Genomic DNA, 23,387 nt, shown 5'->3' with positions numbered 1-23,387 from the left:
TCCTCCCTTTCTGAAAGGGACAAATTGCAGTTATCCCCTCAAAATACAGCATTTTAAATTCATGACACGTGCCTCATGATAAGTCAGTAGTCACATAAGACCATTTCTGCACATCAGTCACAAAGTGCAGTGGGATTTACCCACCAGTTACAACATTTGCACTTTGGCCCTCAGGTCAAGGATTATCTGCTGAAAAGGTTTTGAATAATCTTTATGATGGATATATTTGAGAATTCTGCAGCCTGTTCACAGATAAGCTGCAAGTAGGAATAAGGATAAAAATAGTCAGTCACTGTGAATATGAATTATAAAATAATCATGCCCTGAAAAAGCAGATCTACCCCAAATGTTGGATTGATTTTATGTGAATATTGTACTTTAAAAAGTTCTGTTCACTAACTGGCTTTTTTATTCAGTTTTATTATGTTACTTCATTAGCCGCTTTGCAGGTAGGTCACCAATATTCTGCAGGAAAATGTATGTACATTGCACACTAGACTAGATGACCATTAGAAAATAGGATAACCAGTTGAAATATTGTATCAAAACTAAACATATTAAAAATAAAAGCAATGACATCTGCAGAAATGTCAAACTGCTAATTGCTAAATGCTTGGCTATAGCATATAATTTAATGCTGCAAGTAAAGTGAAGTTAAATCTGGAAATGGATTGAGACACGAGGCACCTTTGGAAACATTTTGAAGATTTCTTGGTTGATATGGAAGATTCCACTAGTATCCACTTCATATTTCAGTTTAGTTCCCAAGGGAGTATTCTTCTGGGTGGTGAACATAAACGCAGGGGCATTGCAACACCTTGACAAAGTAGACCTGTAAAATGAAAAAGAGATCAATAAAATCTAGGAGCTGACAGCATCCTTTAGGATTTGCAATTACTATTACTCCTAAAAAGGCATTTTTATTAAAAAAAAAAAATCCCTCTCTGCTTTAGAGGTCTTCCATTTTTTGTAAATTTACTCTTCACTGGGCAGGAAACACAGGGACTAAAGTCTTCATTTGAGGATGTGGAAGTTTGACAGGGCAGGGACACAGCAATACCTAAAGTCACTACCACACTTACTGTGTAGCATGGCACATTCCGATTACTCAAAAACTTTAAAAGGTCTTAGTTTTGCTTTTGACCTCACATACGCACATCAGGGAGATGGTAAAGCCTTGACAAATGGGTGCTAGCCAGTCAGGTCATGGCTACAACTCCAGAATCTCAGACAAATTCCCCAAATTTCTTTGTCCCTGGGATAAAATAGGATATATTTCAATGCCAACAAGAACAGTTTTGACATCTCAAAAATGGGATTTATGAGAAAATCTCAAAAATGGGACATGAGAAAATATCCATTAAGCTCCGATCCCCTTACCATAAGTTTCATATGAAATGCAAATAGGAGGAGTAACTTTCCAGATAGGGATCCATTCCCCTGATGCTTTTCTCCTTTCACTGGTGAAAGCCCTGACTTAAGCTCACTCACTCTCTCTCCAGAGACGGTTTGTTTCTCAATGTATCTTACACTTTTAATGAAAAATACGTCACAGCAAATGCACAAACATGAAGACAAAGCCAAGTGGCTAGATTATTTGCCTCTGGGGTATGTGGCCTCACTAGAAGCTGGAAAAATAAGCCACTCTTCTCTGGGGGTTTTATTACAAGAATCAGAAAGCAAATACGGAACTATGCAAATATTTCATGATGTCCAGTTGCTATTACATACTTGACTGAAACAGAATGACATCGTATGATGATCAGATCAAGGCAGCAACTGAGACTGAGTAAGCCAATGAGTCATTTCAAGTAACTAAATCATTAAATAATGAAAAGCATGTAGTGGGACTGAATTGTGGTATTTGAGATAAGAATGCCTTCTTCATTAGTTCTGCATTAAGGAATTGGAAGAGATGTTCTTTAATCTATCATCCAAATAGTTTTCCTGACTCATATTCCTTAACATAAATGTCTGACATCTGACGGAGGACAACCATCCAGGAAATTGTTTTCCTTACTCTACAGATACAAAAATAAGTGTGATCTTTGCTTATACTGCAGGTGTTACTGGCCTGAGAGTGATGTTCCTCCAGATAGTCTCTAGATGGTTGTCTCTCATCGCTCCCAACTCTCAGCTGGTCTGTGCTCCTTGCACTCAGGGCACAGTCATTAGGACCCAGTTCTCTCACTCCAAGGAGTCTTTATAATAGAAGGCTCTAATCCCATATAGCTCTTTTTTTTTTCCCCTCAAAATGGGTTTCGATAATTACCCATCAAATATTTTACAGAAAAATGCATTAAAAACATATGTGAGGAAGTTCATATTGGAAAAAACTGCTATGAATCTGGGGCTAACAATTAGTTATTTTAAAAGTTATTTTAAAGATGTTAGTGACTAACTCAGCACATGCATTCTCACATTCTCTCATTAACTCATGCCAGCTTTTTCCTGCAATTATTAAAGAGAATTTGGGAGAAATCTGTAGGGCCTCATTCTGAATCATTGCAGTGATTTACAGAATTAACCAGTCTGTATTCCACTTTGAAATTTTCAATAGACCTAGCAGTTAGACCTACTACATAGACCAGTATGGCCCCCTGAATATGTTAATACACAACATTCAAGTATTGTTTTGGCTTCATCCAACTATTGCCTTCACAAGACCAGTTTCATAAGCCATATCTTGAAAGAACCATGAAGGACCTTCAGCAAAGATGAAGGAAGGTAAAGTACTACAGAAACAAACTGCAGAGGTCTCTGTATACCAGAAGAAACATCTGAAGATGGTCAGGCAGTAATGGCTGAGAGGCCATTAAAAAAAAGTAACTAATAAACAAGATCTGGCAGTACCTAATACACCACAGAAAAAATCCAGTGTGAGTATTTTGTAGGCCAAATTTGCAGTGTCACCACTGATGGTACTGTTTTACACCAGAAGAGAGTTTGGCTGATGCATTATATATAGCTTTTACCTCTCTGCTCCAGCCCCATTTCTGCTCCTCATTTCTGCCCAAATCAAACCTGGAAAAGTCTTTTCCAAATCAAATTCCCTGCCTTTGTTAGGAAGACTGTCCCATATGCCACAAGAGCTCTCTTTCACTCTCCCTGCTGACCTTTTACAGTAGAAAAAAGGCAGTGTTTAGTCAAAAGGATGGCACTCCAACAGTTACAGTGCTTACTCTTGTTATCCATATTGAAGGTTTGATATCACTACAGGAAGCTTAACTCAAACTAAAACAAATCTTACTCAGTCCCATTAATATGGACCTTACTCAGTCCCATTAATGTCTTACTTGAATAGGTTAGCTTCTGTGACATTCATCTCCCATTTGCACATCTGGAGGCTCTTCCATCTGTCAAACAATTCAGTTTGTTTCACCCTAAAAGATAAAAAGAAAGAAAAGCAAAATTCTTTATTACATGGCATTCACCTCCTTCAGCTGCTGTAGCCAGGGTACCACGAAACAGGTGTTTGATAGGACTAACTAGTCAGTCCACCTAGTGCAAAACTTAGTTGTTTTTTTGTTTGGTTGCTTTTCCTACTCAGAGGTCACAACTCTAAGCCATGTATATATACCTCCTCAGATGCTCGGAACTGATTTTTCTTCATTGTATAAACTGCAATTTCACACATGCAGGGATAAGCATATTTGGGGAGAAGAGAACGTGAAAAGCTCCTTATGTAAGGAGCTCTCCTTCCTTCCCCCTTGTTAATAAATATACTTTCAGCTACATCAAGCAGTGACGCTCCTAATTCCACTAGTCTGGCAAAGGGTGACACAATTTTGGTGGTATTACCTTAAGAGTTCATACACACTTTTCTGCATTTGGACAATGGATATAACAAAGGCCTTACAAACACCTAGAGCTAGGCAGCAATGTTATAATATGGCTGGGAAATTTTGAACTCTGAGAATTATTCAAGACTGATAGGTATTAATGAGTTTTCTTCAACTTTGAGGGCTTTGAATGTTCTAATAAAACAAAGACTTTTAAGGGAAATATATATTTAAAGTGAGTAGAACTTAGGATTTCCCAGGCTGTGGAAGTTAGAGGAAGGAATTAGGTCATATTGTACTTTCTGTAGCCCACCAGAGCATATTAACTTGGAAATCTTCCATTACCGTAAGCGCTGACTTAGGAAATGTACCACATCAGGAGGAAGCACATCAGAAGAACCCAGCATAGTAAAAGAGCTTAATGTCAAATGGCATCTATTGCAGAAGTAAGGCTAACTATCCAACTGAGCAGGAGACCACTGCATTCTATATATCACTGGAAAAGATGAAGAGAAATGAGTAATTCTTTGTACCATGTGATAAGTATGCAGAAGAGCAATTCAAAGCTCACCATCTTCAGCAGAACACTGGCAGAAGTGTCACATTCTCACCCCTTCTATTTATTTTTAAGCACTGCAAGTCAGCAGGCAGTGCAAAGTTGCTACTTGTGTACCCTTCATCCAGTACCAAATACAGAAGACAAGGACATAACCTACATTTTTTTTGATGCATAAAGTCAGCAAGGGAGACATGCTTGAAATTCACACAGACCTGAAGCAATAACTTCTATTTGCTGTGGCCTTGATCACTTAAAGCTGTGCTCTTATACAGCTGCACTTTGAGCTGAGACTGTCAGACTTCACACACCTTAACAAACCTTATGGATTCTAGGTAAGATAACTACACCACTGGTTGTAGATATAGTAAGGGACTACACAACGCAAGCACCTAAATACAATGTGATGCCAAAAATGCAGAAGGACAACACAAAAACATCCTTCTTTGCTTTCCAGTCAGCTCCATGGGCAATCTTTTTTGCCTGACTCCATCTCTTTAGCTTCATGGCTACATCTCAGCCATCTCATTAGTTTCCTGATGTACATACAGTACCAGACAAGACAAAACACAGATATTTTATGATTTCTCATAAATGCATTTTTCACTGACTGTTATTACTGAAACTCAATGCTGCAGAAAATTAAAGCAGTGGGCTCAAAAGTACAAATGGGCTCAAAAAAGATCTAAACAAATTAACAGAGAGGTTTATTGTCCACTCTGATTACTGGAGTCTAGACACCACCTACTGCTCAGAGAGGCCCCATGCCAGAATTTGTTATCAGGTCAGGCTAACCATTTTGCCTCATTTCTCAGCCTTCACTACTGTCTGTCATCAACAACAGAGCATGAGGCTAGACAGACACTTGTCATGAGTCAGTCTGTCTGTTCTTATCTTCAGTAGAGTGCCTGGAATATAATATTACACATAATATTGCAAACACTGCATTTAGTTCCAAACTGGGAATACTGGGCCTGAACAAAATGTCTCAATGTACTTAAAAGGCTCAATTTTTTTTCAAATAGATCTTAGATCAAATTCAAATGTCACTACTCACCTCAGAAATCCCTGATGAGATCCCTATTGAAAGAATCTCTTGCACCTTAATACTTCCATAATTTCATCATAAATTATCGTTTCTATCCTGCCTGAAAGCAACCTTTTTAGCAAACATTTATTCATACTTACATAGACAAAACCTTCACCTCGATGATGTCCTGTCGTAATTCCAGGCATTTGGTGGAGTTGTATTCCAAAGGCCCTTCATAAAACTCAAAATACCTGAAGAAGAACAAAGACAAAGACTATCAATGACCCTTATACTAGAACACTTGTCTTACACTTCAACAGAAACCTGCTTTAAGTTGTGATTTGTGATCCCTACCTAATGTGAGACTACAACAGTTGTCCCAAGAGCATGTTGTTACTTCACAGGAAAATTGGGGCCCAGCACAAGGACACGGAAGTATTGGAATGAGTCCAGGGGAGGCCATGAGGATGATCAAGGGGCTGGAGCACCTCTTCAATGAAGACAGGCTGAGGGAGTTGGGGTTGCTCAGCCTGGAGAAGAGAAGCCTCTGGGGAGACCTTACAGCAGCCTGCCAGTACCTAAAGGGGGCTGCAGGAAAGCTGGGGAGGGACTCTTTGTCAGGGTGTAGTGATAGGAGAAGGATTACTCCTTCTCCTATGGTTTTAAACTAAAAAAGGGTAGATTTAGATTAGATTTGAGGAAGAAATCCTTAACTCAGAGGGTGGTGAGGCACTGGCACAGGCTGCCCAGAGAAGCTGTGGCTGCCCCATCCCTGGCAGTGCCCAAGGCCAGGCTGGATGGGGCCTTGGCCAATCCGCTCTGGTGGGAGCTGTCCCTGCCCACAGCAGAGGGGTGGAATTTAACGATATTTAAGGTCCCTTCCAACCCAACCCATTCTATGATTCTGTGATTCTATAATTCTACGAAAATACAGATGTCATTGTTAATTTTAGAACAGCCACGTACGTCCAGTTTGTCCATCCCTGCATGGACTCAAATGCTAATTTTGAGATTTTCAAGAGAGCGCACTCGGTTTCTATTTAACTGATTTAAACTAAGTGGACAGGTTTTCAAACAGCATCCAACACAATTCTCACTTCCTTAGGCATTAATTGGCTATGATTTCAGAAGAGTTCATCTCTCTTGTAGGCATGGTAGCTGCCAATGAAAGTCAAGGGAAAAGCACTGATTACTTAAGGTATATTGTTTCCATCCTTTGGTTGTCTGAATGTGCTGAGAATTTTAAAAACAGTTCCTTAAATTCTTAGCAAAGTGCTGGTGGTTTCATCATGCCTGTGGAGACTGTTGCCTACCTCTGAAATTGAGCTTTTCTTCGTGATTTGTTTTCTTGGGGCATATGGGGGGGAGAGGGAGCTGGGATTTTCTTCTCACAAAAATTGAGATGGTTTTGAGAACAAAAGGATTTGGATGCTCAGACACATCAGATATGACAATGCTAGTCTTAATTAAAATCTGACATAAATGTGTGCTTTTTCAGTTGAACTCCTCTACCTCCACCATGAGACTGGAGTTAAGGAGAAATAAAACACAATGGCAGCAACCCATGTTAGGGGCCAGAGAAAGCCCAGGCCATCCAATGAATTCTGCGAAACTGTACTGAAATGGCAAGAATGATTTAGGGTATAAACCAAGCTCTACATCACTTTCATCCCATCACTGTAAGTCTGTAGTAAAACTCGATTCCTAAGAACGGGACATACCCATGCAGCTGTTACGGGCATAATGGAGAAACACAAGTTGATGACCTGGGGGAATGGGTATTACAACAGAAGCTAGATCAAGTTATTTTTATGGATCCTTTAAATTGTCAGATTCACAACCCCGTAATACAACCTATCCTCAGAATTGTCAATAAGAAATAAAAGTACTAGATTCCCGTAAGAGCTTTATTCAAACCATCATCCAAAATGTAAAATTTTGATGTTGTGTCATTTGAAAATAACACCAAAAATCCTATTTGAACTGAATTTCTGTTCAGTTCCAAATATAAGACCCTTACATAGAAAAACCTTGTTATTTTTATAAGTGGTTCATGTTTACAGTTAACAACAAAATCTGGGGGGATCCAAACTTTGAGCTGTTCTGGAGAAGTTCTCATGCCACCCAGGGAAACTGTATGAAGAGAACGTGCCCAGAAAACAACATCTCCAGGTGTCTCCATGAGGGCCTCCTAAAGCCAGAAAGATCTAAAGTTTCTGAATGTTGCCTTTTAAGTAGTCAACTTGATAAAGCTAGGAAGAGAGAAACCCACAGGAGGGAGAAAGGGACTATAGTATGTGACTGGAAAAAGCCCAAGAGCCTCCCAAAGCAATCTGCTACCAACTGGGAACATTTCTAACCTGTCAAAAACTGCTTTGAAGTGTTTCCTTCACCCCTCACTGAGGTTTTTACCACCTCAACTTTGCCAAAACCCAAACCAACCACAGTGATCCAGCAAGGGACAGAAAACTTGATACTAAGAGGAAGAAGCCAATGCTAAGAAGATGGCAAGAGCAGAACATCAAAAATTCTTAATGAGGAAGTAAACTTATTACTGTCAAGAAATACAGTAACCCAACAATCTTTCAAGAATGTGACTATTTGGAAGTGTGTTCGCATATTTTTCAAGGAAACAAATACATTTTTATGAGTTCTGTAGAAGGAATTTTGTACTGTAAGTGTTTCATAAATCCTGACAAATCTGGGAAAAGGCTTCCTCAGCCCCCATAAAGGAGATGAAGGTCATGCAACATGGACCTTCCTCTGGTTTCTCACCAACAGCTTTGGGCTCTCCTTCTAACTTAATTGTTCACCTGGACATTCAGCCCTTACTAAAAAGCAGATGAAATCCATTGCACTTTTACATCTCCTTTGTGCTTGGCTTATTGGAGCTGGGGCTGAACAACTTGTGTATTTTGAAAGCTGCTCCAGCTGAAATTGGTTTAAGAGCTCCTCTGGTACAGCCTGGCCAAAGCCCTGTGTGGATGTACTCCAGATACATTTCCAAAACCAAACTGACTTCATAGGACTTCTGGCTGGTCACAGCATTTTACAGGGTGAAGGGGTCTTGTCTGGCTATCGGTCCAGATACAGAAGTAACTACACAATTTTTCACCCCCCTTCAGTACTCATTTTTCTTACTGTGTTTGGTGTTATCCATCCTTTACTTTGGCTCACTGAGTGAGACAAGACTGGGACCCTGAATGTTCACGTTTTACATGAAGGAATTGATAGAGGCAGGAATACATCCCCATGCAACACTCAGCACCTTGCACACCACTCCCACCTCTCCCACCTCACTTCAGGAGGAAAGCAATGGTGTATCAGCCTCCTGCTGTCTTTCAGCCCAACATGAGGTTATAGTACCCTGTGTGTGCTTCAGGACAGCTAAGAATGGTAAAAGTCTAGGTGAACATGCATTTTTATCTTTCCTGTGCACTTCTGGTTGTGCTGCTAAGTTAGAGAGCCGCAGCCCAGATGTCAAACAGCACGTTATCACACGGCAAAGCTGGCCTCAGCGCGTGGCACAGCAGACAGAGTTGTTATTTTATGAAAGAGATGAAATTTTCTGAGTCCCAGAGGCTCCCTTTGATCATTGCCTGTTTAACCAATCCATGAACCAAAAAAAAAGAAGAAAAAAGATGTGCTACCAGAGAGGCAGAAGGGTAAGGGGGAAAGAATTGCACAAAAAATAAACCATATCTGGATCTGAAAGAAATCCACAAGGCAGTGATGCATTTCCTTCTCCAGGAACGTACATGTTCTTCATTTGCCCCACAGCTTCTCCTCCTCCTGCTTCAGACACCATGGCAGATTAGCAGAGGCAGCTCCCCGCAGCTCCAGCTGACCTCTTCCCACACACAGGCTTCCTGCTGTCCTTTCCCCCAACACCAAGCTCTATTACAAGGAACATGAGCTCCCTCAGCCCCTGCGGATGTCCTCTAAACCCAGCTCCTCTGCTCAGTGGGACCTGCAGCCTGGTCCTGCCAGGAGGATTTGGAGAGCAGCCCGCCTGCTCTCCCACAGGAGGCATCAGTCTCACCCACTCCCCGGGCTCCAAGTGCTGCTCCTGCCTATTAACTCCTACTCCAAACCACAGAGCTCCCCGTGAACAAAGACACATTCGCCTGCCAGCTTAATTAACACCAATGGAAACTGTCCTCCCCGTCATCTTCCTCAGAATGATATCCAGCTAAAATGTAAGGGTGTAGTGCAGTTTATTTTGATTTATGCTCTTGATTAGTGACAAGTGATACTCCTGACTACGCTACTCCTTTTGCTATGAGGAAGGGTTGCATTTTAGCTTTCCAGGAATGACAGGCAGGTTTGACATCCATGAAACAGTGTGTATATGTCACCCCAGAATCTCCTTTCTTACGTGTCACCCCAGAATCTCTTCTCCCTGTACTGCTTTCCCTTCCTTTGCTGAAATCTAAATTTTCATCCCTCAGAGGTCAGAAGTCAAAGGGAAAACCAGTCCAGGAATCCACGGTTCTTTACAAGAGGGAACATGACGACAACTGAGTCACAGTAAACCACACGTTTTCCCATGGCACTGGGAAAATGCACACAGCTCACTGCTCAATGTCCATTCAGGTCAGTTATACCTTCCAAATCTACATTTTTCCAGGATCAAATCCCATATCTTAACACCACAAGTGCTGGGAGAGGACTCTTTTCATACCCCTCAGTGCTGAATGTCCAGAAATGAGATGCTATTTGCTCTGTAATTTTCCCGTTTTAAATAACCATGACTTTCTTCTTTTCTAACCTTCATGTCTCCCATTGCAATCTCACTTCCAGCTGAGCAGCTTACTGAGCTTGAGAGAGAGATCCGACTTCCCAATACACCAGCTAACGCTCAGGTCTTTGATCATCTGCAGTCGGGCTGCTCCTGCTTTGATCAAAAGTAAGCTTTTCTTGGTCGTGCAACATGAATTAAAAAGCCGGAGGCTTCAATCCTGTCTTCAAGTGACATTTGGATTGAGGCACTGATTTGTCTGATACATTGCACAAAGGTTTGAAAATATAATTGAATGTAATTGTCAGGTGTCTTTTAAGTGAAACCATTTTCTGCTGCACAAACGCCCTCCCGTTTTGCTCGTTCCTGCAGTGCTGGTTCTGCACTGCTCGTGGTGAGGCTGCAGCGCTTACACTGCAAGGGAGCAGAGTACCACAGGAAGGATTCCACCTACCCTGCAGGAAAAACAAAGATCTTTCCAAAAATACACATTATCTAGTGACTAAGAAATGAGAGCAAGTGAACTAAGCCCTGCAGGCTGAATACTTACTAAGAGAGATGTCCAATTTGTGGTGCTTGCACTCATCAGTATGGGCAGAGCCACGGCCAAGTTCAGGTCTAGAGTCATCTTCCTCACTCAGGAACCTTGCAAGTGTGCTAGGGCACAGTCCCCAAAGCACATGGGGACTCACATTCATCCAGGAGGACTAGCAGAGGATCCACAGAATTTTTTAGCAAAAGCACTGCTCAAGTGGAGCATATAGTGATTACAGGGGCTCTGGAAAATTCAGGCAAAACAAAGCCAAGTAGGTACTGACTTCATCACTCTGTTGTGAGTGAGGGACCAAATCCTGCCAGATTTTCCCTCTATTAATTATTCTATGTGACATGACGATGTGCAAGGTTTGGTCAAAAGGTTTAAGGGCCTGACATTTTGATATTTCCCCCTCCCCCCCATAATGCAACCTATCACTTTGCAAGTCATATCCTCCTACAACTGCACACATGCACTTTGACATTGGTTGGAAGGCACTTAGGTAAATCCCTGCTGGGCAGAAGAAGGTGATGTAGAGGCAAGTGAAGGGCAGGCAGGAACAGGGACCTCGGGTGCCACCCTCACAGACATTGCCTGGACCACAGGATTAGCATGGAGAACAAGAGCAGGCCATGAAGCTGATGGAAACCATAATGACCTTTCGTACTACACCACGTAAAAGAAAACATCTGAGGATGTACTGGTGTTAAATGAGATCCAAGAACGAGCACGTGAAGCAGAAATGTTTGATGCACTCAGATTAATTTACACTTCTCTAGAGCTGTGGCAAAAAATATCTCATTGCTGTACGTGTTGTTTCTGCCCTCTGAGAGGCTGTGTTGACTTCTCCACACCAGGCTGTTGCTTGAAAGACTGAAGTGAGAGAGAAGTTGCTGTGGGCACAAAGGGAAGGCTGAAGAGGCAAGAGTCTTCTTCTATAGAGGTTGATGAAACTACCTCCACCTTGGGGACAACAAATATGAAAATAGATGGTTCACATCCCTCCTGTCTGTCTTCTGACGATGCCAGGGGCACTAGCCTTACCTGGTTTAAATCTTTTACCATCTCCATCTCTAATGTTAATATATACTTGTGTCTAATTGATCACTAACTTTCAGTACGTGGCTGTAGCTACAAACAAAATGTGTCGTGCAAAAAATGAAAATTTAAGTGTTCACAGAATGGCTAAGGTTTGAAGTGACCTCTGGAGGTCATCCAGCCCAACCCCTCTCTGCTCAAGTAGGGACACCTAGAGCGGGTTGCCCAGGAAATACTGTATCCAGTTCTGCTGCTTCAGCTTTGAGGGTCCAAGACACTGAGGACTTATGAAAGGAACTATAAGAATGATTTGGGTTCCAAAAAGTATGAGAGACATATGATGCTTAATCTAAACATATGGTGACGAAGTAGGGGGGACCAGTGCTGCACCAGGAAGCAATTCCTAGTAGCAGAAAGCTTTTCAATGCAGAATACCAAGGAAAATAATATCCAGTGCTTTGGAAGATGAGGATAGAAATAGCATCTTTAGCTCACATATGCTTTTCTTTCTAAAAGAACTGGAATAATCAAACAAAAATAAGGAAATTAAATTCTTGAATAAGGACTCACACTTTCCCAACATTGTGTACCTGAGTTTAACAGCTATTAACTTATGAACCTCCTGAGTACCCAGCTAGGATATTTTGAAATGTTTGGCTAGATATCTCCTCACAGTGTCACAAGTTTGTCTGTGGTTTTGGTAACAGATAGCGCCAGAAGTGTCCAGAAATGTTTCAGGATCCCCTACCTATCTTCCAGATTTTTATGTTAAAACAAAAGTGCTTCCACAAACCAGACATAAATTCAAATATTTGATCTTTCACAGAAGAGGAGTAACTTTTATATTGCTGTCCCTTAAATTTAGTTCGTTGATAGCTCTACCTCCCAATTAACCTCAGAGAAGTGCATGCATCAGTCTGCCATATCTCAGAAGTGTCCTGTTTCTGGAGTCCTTATCTGATCTGGTCGAGTGATTTCACAAGCACTTTACACATCTGTACAGAGGAGATGATAGTTGTGATACCCTGGGGATGTGTTTTGCACCACAGCTATGAAAGTTTCTGGCTAACTAGTACTTGCTGCTCCCTGCCATTCTGCTTTTGATAACCTGTCCTCACATCTCAATACAAAAATCATTTGGGCTCATTTGGGATTGCCTGGCTCTGCTGCCCTAAACCACATTAGGAGCATGAACTGACCACACATCCACTCCTGCCAGTGCCACGTTGTTCCCTTCTCATCCGTCCACTTATCCAAGACCAAGGTTTCCTCAGAATTTCCATCTAACATACTGTTCAGTATAGCACAGCTGGTGGTGAAATAGCAGGACCTAAAGCAGAAACAGCCCTAATTGACATAGCAAAGCCCCTGCAGTGTGTTCACTCACCGGGGATAAGCCCATCTCACAGACCACACTCCCAAACCACCACCACAGCTCCCTGTGCCCCCTGGGTCTCCTCCCCCAGAGACTGCCACACATCTCCATTTAGAGGCTTTTCCACTGCGCAGTGTCACTCTCAGAACAATTTATTGGAGAGCATACTGAATGGGCTTTTTGGAGGAGACTTTGTTGTTTCTTTTCTTTCCTGATCACCATATCAAAACAGCACCAGCTGCTGACAAGCAGCAGCGGGGTGTGCTGCAGGGACTACTGTTTTACCAGATCCATTTCAGAGCTCTCCAGTTTTAATAAAACTGCTGTTCAGTTGTTTTAATCAAGCCCATTCCTATCACTCTGATTGAAATAAGCTGCTGATGTTGTTATCCGTACAACCACCTGGGAGGCATAACAAAACATATGACAACACTTATACATCAATAACATCTCAAAAACACATTTTAGCTTATCATCGCAAGCAATGGCTTATTTTTTTCTTGTGTTTCTCAAGATTTTAGTATCTTTGTATGATAAATACAAAGAGTTCAGCACTGTGACTTAAGGAACATCCTCAACTACCATCCCGGTCAATGAGGTCTGATGGTTCAAGCCCTGATTTGCATTCTTGTAAAATGTGAATTTGATGAAATCAGTGGATTACACTCTCTATTTTGTAGCCACTGGGACAAAGTTCCCTATCTGCAATACTGGAGAATTCAGTGTAGGAACCAGAAGGCCCAAAAGTATACAGCTCACTTATCTCACCCACCAAAGGCTCCTGTGGTCTTACTACCTACGTCCTATATTGAACCCCATCTTCAGCTCAGATGAACTGAAGGTGGCAGAGAACACCATAACCCAACCAACAGGCCAGGTCTATCATCACACCATTAAGGCAGTTTAATCTTGGCAACAACAAATGCTTTAAGCATGAAGGTTCACAATCCCAATAAATTGCAAAACATATTAAAAGGAGAACAGAGCACTCTGGGCTCTAGAAAAATGCCCAAATCCAGGGATGAATCTCTAGGAAAGTCCTCCTTAGGTTGAGTGTACACACCTACAGTTGGCCTCACCACCCCATGGCTTTGGAGGCTTACATGTTTTACTCAGTAAACTTTTCTTATGAATAAAGTATTCACAACTTTATTGCTTCCTGGAAGATGCACAGCAATGCACTATGCATGGAAATGAAGCTTTTGGTGTTCAGAAAGTCCGAGAAAACACAGACCTCTGTGGGAAAACTACTCATAACAATGACAGCTGCCACAAACCTGAGCCACACTCTCTGTTGCACCACTTACTGAGCTGAGTTCATGATACCACTTTCTATCTATCTCCACGGAACAGTTCTGTGCAATCTAAAAAAGTGTCTCATGCCCTGGGATGAAAAGCCTTGGTGAGCTTGGTTACTCTGGGACAGTGGAGCTGTCTGCAATTCGAGTAGGGCTCATCTTCTGAAACTGTAGTGAACTCCCCTGGACAATAAAAAACATGCCAGCTTGTCAATGCCTGAATCTTTTCCTATGGAAATCAGACAACATGATGTTCTTTACTTCTCAGCTGTTTGATCCTTTTTGCAGCGTTTGATCTTCACAGTTCATTGGTTTTGATGTGGCCACTACTCTTGTGAAGTCTGGCTGCCTAGCAATTGTAACAGAATTATTTTCTCAGTATGCCTTTTGCTTTGGAAGTCCTTCATTTGCATCTAATAAATCACTCTTATAGAATGAGTACTGAGTTGTTAATGTCTCAGCACCCCAGTTAAAAGACAAAGAGTAGTTATAGAGTATACTTGGAACAATACCAGGCATGCATGAATAAAAACACTCCAATGTACATGTAAATATATGAATTCTAGAACCTAATGAAAAGAATATTAGTATATATTTCAATTACTACCTCTAAACACAAAACCTTCTACAAGGAGGTGATGACACACAATAAACTGCACAGCCATGCACTGAAAGGTATTTACTGTGCATATGCTGACATATAACTAGTTATGTGCTCTTTAGACATCTCTCTGGAGACGTCTAAATGTATACAAGTAAAATGAGGCCAGAAAAATTTAGTCTGGAAGTTTTCTTTTTGGTGGAAAGAACTATTCACTCGAGGAAGGGTTGCTTTCACATGATATCAACAGTTTGATGTTGGGTGTTATATTAAGATTCTCAGGAGAAGTCTCGTGGTAACAAAGTAAAAAAGGTGATCAAAGGTAAACAGCAAGCAGATTATGACATAGTTCTGCAGTTACTCACCACGGTCTCACCTCTACACGTATACAGTTCTTTTTTATTTTGCTGTATACTTAGCTTTCAAGCAGTAGACAAATGGGTAAATAACATCTTTAACACGTTTATGTGCAATGCATGTCACACCTAGATTTATCCCTAACTCAAAATTCCCATCTTTCAGCTCCACAGTCATTAACCTGACACTGACTTTGACATTTACATGTTTACATTGTTATTATAACCTTTGGAATGTACACCTAAATCATGCAATTAGATCCTGCTTGAATAAAAAACACTTGCATCCTGAACCTCTTCCTTGTTAAAGTGGCTAAACAGATTGAGAGGAGAACTGCTATTCAGTGTTGTTCATTATTAGCATGTATTTTTCACTCAAACATTTTGGTTTCCCATCCTGCACACCATGATGGTTCAATTGTCCCTGCCAAGGGTGCCTAGAGGGGGAAATCTGTGCTTATTAAACCTCCTCTGTCTTCAAGAAGATATCTGTCTTTGTGCCACATTTGGTCTTCTCATATGCCAAGTGCCTAGACTGAAGATTTTGAGTATACAGACTGTAGATGCACACACTTAAAATGCAACGAAATAGACAGACAGATAGATACACGCATACATAAATACAGACTTAGAAAGAATGAACCATCCTTCTCTTGCTCTGAGCTCAAAATTGCAGCTACTCTGGTTGTTTTCATAATGCTCCCTTAACTAGTTAGAGGAGCTGAGTGTTAAGCAGCACTGATAGGGATCACATTCCAGCTAAGAGCCCAACAAGAATTGCAGCATTGCTGTGGTTCAGTGAGACTGGGTGGTTTTTGGCAGGTCAGACTCTGTACTTCCACTTGCCTTTGAAATTCTCTCAGCTCCACAGCTGTAGTGGCATATGGTTAACAAAATATAGTGTGATGGTATTTCCCACAAAATACGTAATTTATCCAGAGAGAGTTTTATTTATACATAGTTATTAAAAACAAGCTTTTTTTTATTATATGTTTTTCTTCAACTTAAAGTGTTCCTAAGGTTTTCCTGCTGTTTATTGAACTTGATACTACACGTGATTCAGGATTTTTGATTTCCCTCATGTCAATAGAGATAGGGAGTAAGTACTATGCACTGAAAGGTCCTTTTTTAACCATCCACAAGAATATTTCACCTTGTTCCTCTGTGCACTGAACTCACAAAGCTTTGATCCTCAAAGTAAAGGTCCTGGAGTTTGCCTTGTACAAAAGCTGAGGACTAAACAGTCTTCCCAGCAGGGCTTTTTTTATAACTGAGGTTCCAGAAGACATCCCAAATGTCCCCACACCTGACAGTGATTTATACAGATAGTATGTGATAGTCACAGAGCTCTTTGGGGACAACTGCAGACAGTTTCTTGCCTATGCAACATGGCCTTTCATGACCCTTCATATATATATGTCAGTCTAAAGGACCCTACTTCAAATTAATAAGCACCAAAAGCACAACGGCACATCAGCACTTCTTAAACCATCTCAGAATAGTAAATAAAGGGAATACTCTGCTCTTGTCTTGATACAACATTTCTCCCCTACTAGGCACTGTGGAAGGATTTCAAATTAAATTACATTTTTAATAAATATATATTCTATTATAAAGAAAGCCTTGGGTCAGATTTTCCAGCGTGCTCTGCTTGCATCAACACTAGTATGCTGGGACATTTCCCACTGCCCACCCAAGTCCCACTCTCCCACGCTGCCATATACTGACACGTGGCCTTGGTGGACAAATGAAAACAGGAGAGGCCAGGACACAAATCACCCTCCAGCATACCCCATGGATGCTTAAGGCATGTTCCAAAATGGCCCTGGGACCTTGAAGGGGGAAAACAGCACAGCACTTGGGCATCCCCAGCATCTTATGTGCCATGGGGAGCAGCACTGAACAGCCAAAGCAAACTGTAAACCTGTTTGTTCATACAGCCTGTGCCCGCACTTGTGGTTCATATGGAGAGCACGAGATCTCTGTAGTCATTCCCTCTGGTGTTGGTACCTGGTGCCTGTGTCACTGCCACTCTTCACTGCTCCGTCATCCGTGAAATTAAAGGTGCCGGTCCAATTTGCCAACTCCTCTCCATTCTGCCAGCTAAACTGCAGCCCTCTAGCAAGAAAACGAGGCAGTTGATATTTGATAACATTCATTAGTTCACTATCAGCACGAGTTCTCGTGTCCTTTTTCTTAACACAGAAAGGTGACTATGACACAAACAGCAACAAAAACAACAAAAAGATACCAAGAACCACAGTTCATTATCTTACTTGTACAAACAGTTAATTTTCACTTCCCATAGACTCTACAAGTCCTTGTCTGAACACAGCAGCAGTCACCCCAACCAAACTGGAAGGCCAGTAACCATCTGTGCTCAAGGACACGCAGATGCATGAAGCAAGTCACAAGTACAAAGAGTTGGAGACTGATGTGATAAAACTCCAGGGCCAAAGAAGTAAACATTCCAAACTTGCAGTTTACATCTCCCGTAGTTGTTAAATGTGGTGGGCACTGGATCTTCCCTCTGATTTGTTGGCCATGCTGGCAAAGGATTTATTAATTATCATATTTGATGACTTCACTAAATCACTCCATATTGCTGCTTCTCCCTACTTGGGAAGACGATATTTTTTAAGCAAATGCAAATCACAACCAACACAAGTCCCTGTCTTCGAAACTTTCACAAACCCATTGCAAGTCTCGTGGTGACTGCCTGCAGTCTTCTGGAAACTCCACCTATAGCTGGGCAGAAATTTCACATGTATTTGAAAAAGCTGGGTCTGAAGAAACACCTGACAATACAAGCCAAATCCCTCCTATAGCTCAGAAGTCAACGAAAAAGAATCTTGCTGATTGTTATTTTTAAGCTTCTCCGTTTTAACCCAATTTCATGATTTCAGAAGCCTGGCAGCTGAGTTGTGAACATTTGGTGCTGCCAATACTGAAAGTTAACTTCCTGGCTGGGCTGTGTGGGAACAGCCAGGAAGCAATCTGCCCGCCTGCTCTGCCCAAAAGAAAGGGCATCCAGGACCCCGCTAGGTTTCTTGTTCAGCAAGCTGATTACAAGGACTGGAGCATCTCTCAGACCACCTCCATCCCCTAGTCCAACTGGCAGCAGCTATCAGCACAGGCAGTTAAGAAGGACAGACATGGGGCATTAAAAAAAGGCTTCTGCTTCCCACAGCAGAAAAGTGGAGCAGCTCTACAGGGCTCACAAAGCATGTAGAAGGTGTTTCTCCATTCTGTACTGTGGAAACACGTGCACAAAACTTCCTTGTTGTCATAACTCTTTCAAGACAAGATTATCCAAGTATTTTCAGTGCAGGCATTTCCACCTGAGCCAACTGTCTTGGTCATTAAAAATCAATAGAGATTGGCTCAATAGAGTTAGTTTGGGGAAAAATTCACCTGATCAAAGGCTGTCCTTCCCCTAGGGGGAACTGATCCCTGCTGCAAAGCCTCCCGCCGTCAGCAGCACAGGGAGCTCAGGGTTGCTTGTAGTGTGGGCACACATGACAAAAGCATCTCACCACCCAAACTGTGCAATGCATGTCACCACAAATGCTTTTTTTTTTTTACCTATAAATAACAAATTTTGAAATGATCTATGATGGTTATTCTTGTATGCTTTGTGCCTTTTAATCTTTTTGGTTTTGTTTTGTTTTTTTTTTTTTTACATTGAAAACCCACTTTCTGGTAAAGGCATTTTTTTGTGAGAGGGAATTCTGAGTGGTTTAAACACCGTGAACTGAAGAAAGAGCTGGCATCCTGATCTGCCCCCTCAGCTTGGAAAATGACATCAAAGGGTGTGTGGTTTATACTGTAATGCCTGTAAGCTGGAGCAGTGCTGTGGCTTACCAGGGAGTCGCGTACCTTCGACACTGCTCTGACAGCTTTTAATCAGCTGAGGTTGCCCGAGGTGATGACTTCTAAGTAGAAGATGGGTGTGAAGAAAATATGAGAAAATTCTCACTTTGACTAAGACACCTTCTCTTTCAGGCTTGTTGAAATAAACACCCGTGATTCTCTCCCATGCATCATAGTCTAACACTTTTTTTGCTGCACTTTATGACTCCGGTAGAATAGTGTAAATGTCCTTGTAAAAGACATCTAACTGTATGGCCTTAAAAATATGTTTTAACTGCTAAGGGCAGCAGTGAATGATGCAAGGGGAGAGAGTAGAAGTGTGGGAAAAACAAGTTGGAATTGAAACTTTTAATTGGATTTAAATTGGCTATTTTGAACTTGGATACTAACTTGCAAATTGAAATAGCATCAGTCTTGATAAGTAGCCAGTATCAAAGTTGCACTCAGAGGTTAACCCTCCTAAAGTGTAGCCAAAATTCAGGGAGATGAAATGAAGAATTAAAACAATTGGTAAAGCCTTTTCCCTTTGGATATCTTCGCTCTGCACGTTAACAGCTGGAAGGAAAGCGAAGTAAATGCTTAAAGGTAGCCTGGGGATCTGACCCTAAAGCAAAGGAAATGATAAAACCACGTTCTAATGCTCCCATCTCATCGGGCCTTTTTGGGAACACTGCGTACTGTCACTGAGGCACCAAGTTTGCAGGAGGACACACAAATGCTGGGTAAGATCCAAGAGGAGATCAGGAAGACTAATGGTGAGGAATGGTAGGTATGTCTCATGAGGAACAGCTTAAAATATTCAGCTTTGAAATGGTAGACTGGGGGACCTGAGGTACAAAAATACCTGATGAGAGCAAGCAGGGGGCCGGGTATGACGCTTCTTCCTCTACATGGTCAGGAGAAAACACAAGGTGGTGAGCTGAGCTTAGGGTTAGGAGCAAGCCAAGTGTCTGATCTTGAGAGAGACAGGAAAAAAAGGACTATCCAGTGCTCTTCTTCCAGTGAGCAGGTGCTACAGAGTTTAGCACCATGCAGACTTAAATATACACAAAACATACCACAGCTCATAGGACTGTGTCTCACTGCAAGTCCACAAGACTGACACAAAGGTAATGTACAGTATTTTCTGGACTGAATATTCAATAGACCCATTCCTCCTAGTAAGAAAAACTCCCACAAATAATGGTTTGTAGTATTAAGTCGGAGTAAAAAAAAAAAAATCAAAGATGAGACATTTGCAAACACTGACCTGAATTAATTCTGTTCCTAACAAGATTACTCTAAGTTTCACCATTGATTTCAGTCAATCAGCCCCGAGTCCGGAGATTTTAGTTTTAAGAACCTAAAATTGTCTAATCCTTACAATTGTGAATTTTAAATGTTCATAAATACTATCTGTCCAAATCTGCAAACAAACTGAGAAAATAAGTCAGAGTCATGAACTGCTCCATCAGCAGGTTTCTTTGGCATATTGTGGTAGTTAAATACCAGCACATTCACTCTCAGCACTAACTACACTTTAACAGGTAGATAACGAGGTAAATTAAGCTTCTGTGAATCAGAATTGCAATAGGGATGACATATACAGGATGGGAACAGAAAAGGCAGATAAAAAGAAGCACGACAAAAAAGAATGTTAAGAGATTAAAAGAAGGGAAGGAAAGCCAAGGAAATGATGTAGATGTGGAGGTCTTCTATGTAGGTTGGACAGTTCATGTCACAGAGGTAAAATAAATAAATAAATAAAGCAACATCAAAGCCTTGGATCATTACCAACAATTACCAATGGTGGAACTTTGCCATTTGCTCAGTTTGCCCTACTGTTATTTCCATTTTCTATTTCTAACCCTTCTAAAATTAGCACGTTTCCCCAACATCTGATGCTGGTGATGACAAGGGAAGACTTTATAAAAGACGTAATAACTAAAAACGATATCAGTGTTCTGTGCATTCACTGTAAGCAAATTTCTCATGAAGGAAGTTTTGCTGTGGGCAAACCGAGTGCCAGTCTACAGACCTCATGAGCTCATGAACAGCATTAATCATGGCACTTACCCCTAACATACAGGAGAACAAGCAACCTGGCACCTTGTGTTCAACAACACCATGAGTTGGATGTCTTAGCAAGAAAGACCTTGAATTTCAGGTAAATGTCAAAGCAATATTTTGATCCTAATTGGTAGCTGTAAATGCAGAAGCAGTATGTGGTCAGATAAACACTGCCATAAGGCAAGAATAGGGGGAGGGGGCAAAAAAGAGCAAGAAAATTAACGAAGCAGCAGTAATTCTGAAGGGCTTGTCAAGACCGGCTGTCGAAGCAGCAGGAAGCAAAGCAAAAAGCTCATTGCCATAATCCAAACAAGAAACAACCCCTGCACAAGCAGAGGTTTTAATAGCAGAGCACATCAATTATGCGGGTTTTGAACAATTATGAGGTTTTTGAGCTAGTAGGCAAGAAAGAACAAGAGTGAATGGATTGCAGCAAGGAGCTTTGTGTCTGCGCTGCTTTCTCCTCGAGATCCTACCTCAGGGGGGTCTTGCTGCCTTTCTGAAGCATGAAGGCAAGGTGAAAATTCAGCTCAGACAAGAAGGCTTTTTAAAGGGAGCTATTCCACAGCAAAAGACTTTATGCATTGCTGGGCCTGTTAGAGCCTGTCTAGGGCATCACATAAGCAGTGCAAGGAGAGGGCACGGAGCAGCACCTTGCACTCTGAAGCCAACTCACTCACCAAACCACCAGCTCCTCTCATTTTATCCCAGCCAGCTGGCAATTTCCACTCATTTTCCAAGGTGACAGCTACCACTACCCTCATCCTGCATCTACCAGAGGCAGACTAAACCCAGAGGCAAGCAAAAATGGACAGAAACCAATGTCATTTTATACCGGTGAAGCAATGCCAAGATCTGACTCAGCTTGCTGGTCTACCACAGATGGGCAGGCAAGGGGAAGCAGAGGGTGCCTCCTCCGAAGGAGTGAAAGAAAGGCACGAATGTCCTCACAAGCAAGACACATTACTGCATTTTCTTTTGGAACTCCCTCTCTTACTTGTCTTTACTTTCCCTGTTCTTTATTTCTAGTACTTCTCACATTCCTTCCCTGCGTGCATTTTCCTTAGCAAAGACAGTATTGGGACGTGACAGGAAGCCCAGCTTTTTGCCTTGGCTCTTTCAGTTATAAGTTAATAATATATATGTTAATTCCATACAATAGTTTTAATTTAATTCCATTAAATAATTTTGATTCCATTAAATTTAATTCCATTAATAATTTTCCAATCATATGTCCTCACGTTTGGTCACGGTGCTGCCCTGCACTGTTCCATGCCACCCAAACACAAAAGCCATATGCAGGCCCTGCCATGACAAACAGACAGTCCAGGCCATGTACTGGCTTCCCAAAGTCAGTGGAAATCACTTACTTTCACTCTACCTCAATTTCCCCACTTCATAATCCTTGTGCCCTTGAGAAGAGGAACTGAAGTCTTCAGGGTTAAATGATCTTGCTACTCTCCTTGCAACTGGAAAGTGATCCCCCTAGACTATTAACACGGATGTCACAGAGATAGGAAAGTCAGATGATTAATCATGCTGAAGATCTAGTTCCTTCTTTCCTGCAAAATAAGGAAAATATGACTCACTGTGTCCACAGGGTGGATGGAAAATAAAACAAAACCAGTGCTATGCATGAATGACCTGTAGATTAGAGTGATTAAAAACAGTGACTAAAATGGATCAGAGAGTAAAAAAGGTTGGAAAAAGGGAGGAATATCAGGATTCAGTAGTGTGACAGACTTCTGCAGTCATGAAGAAAAAGACAGAAGACAATGGAGATAGTAAGTGGAGCCTGGGAGGAAAATCAATGATCTTAATCCGTATTCTGCACAGGCCAGAAACAGCAAGTTTATTTACCCAGCACTTGAAAAGACATCAGAGGTCCTCAAAAATCCCTAGATATCAAGGGGTAAATAAGGCATCCACTAGGAAGCATTGAGACCCTGAGATCAAACCAAAACCAGCAGAGTCAAGGTATGCTAGCCTCTGAGTCCAAAACCTCTCCTTTGCTGAAAAAAGAACAAGACTTGGTCACTGAAGACAATGAAATTAGATGACAAGTGAAAGGCAAACACTTATCTGAACAGTTTATTAAAACTCACATTTGCATTCAGTGGAAGTAGATTTGAATCTGACTTGTCAAGCTGCGA

The 23,387-nt window shown here is 41.5% G+C and overlaps 1 protein-coding gene across 8 annotated transcripts in view; it reads right to left on the bottom strand.

The window, feature by feature from the left end:
- The window catches only part of ST8SIA5 (ST8 alpha-N-acetyl-neuraminide alpha-2,8-sialyltransferase 5), a 76,921-nt gene that overhangs the window by 12,857 nt on the left and 40,677 nt on the right, over positions 1–23,387 (bottom strand). For 7 of the 8 annotated variants that reach the window (XM_082782959.1, XM_082782958.1, XM_082782961.1 and 4 more), the window contains 4 exons: positions 17,323–17,430; positions 5,527–5,619; positions 3,297–3,383; positions 688–832 (listed from right to left, as the gene is read on the bottom strand). In XM_082782959.1, coding sequence (XP_082639085.1) covers positions 688–832; positions 3,297–3,383; positions 5,527–5,619; positions 17,323–17,430 — 433 coding nt within the window. The remainder of the gene's footprint in view (positions 1–687; positions 833–3,296; positions 3,384–5,526; positions 5,620–17,322; positions 17,431–23,387) is intronic. The other variant, XM_082782965.1, reaches the window with a different exon arrangement.

The sequence above is a fragment of the Aythya marila genome, assembly GCF_965140915.1.
Source record: "Aythya marila genome assembly, chromosome: Z".
Classification (NCBI taxonomy): Eukaryota; Metazoa; Chordata; class Aves; order Anseriformes; family Anatidae; genus Aythya; species Aythya marila.
Note: the sequence above shows the minus strand (reverse complement) of the source record. Positions and strands in the feature narration are given on the sequence as shown.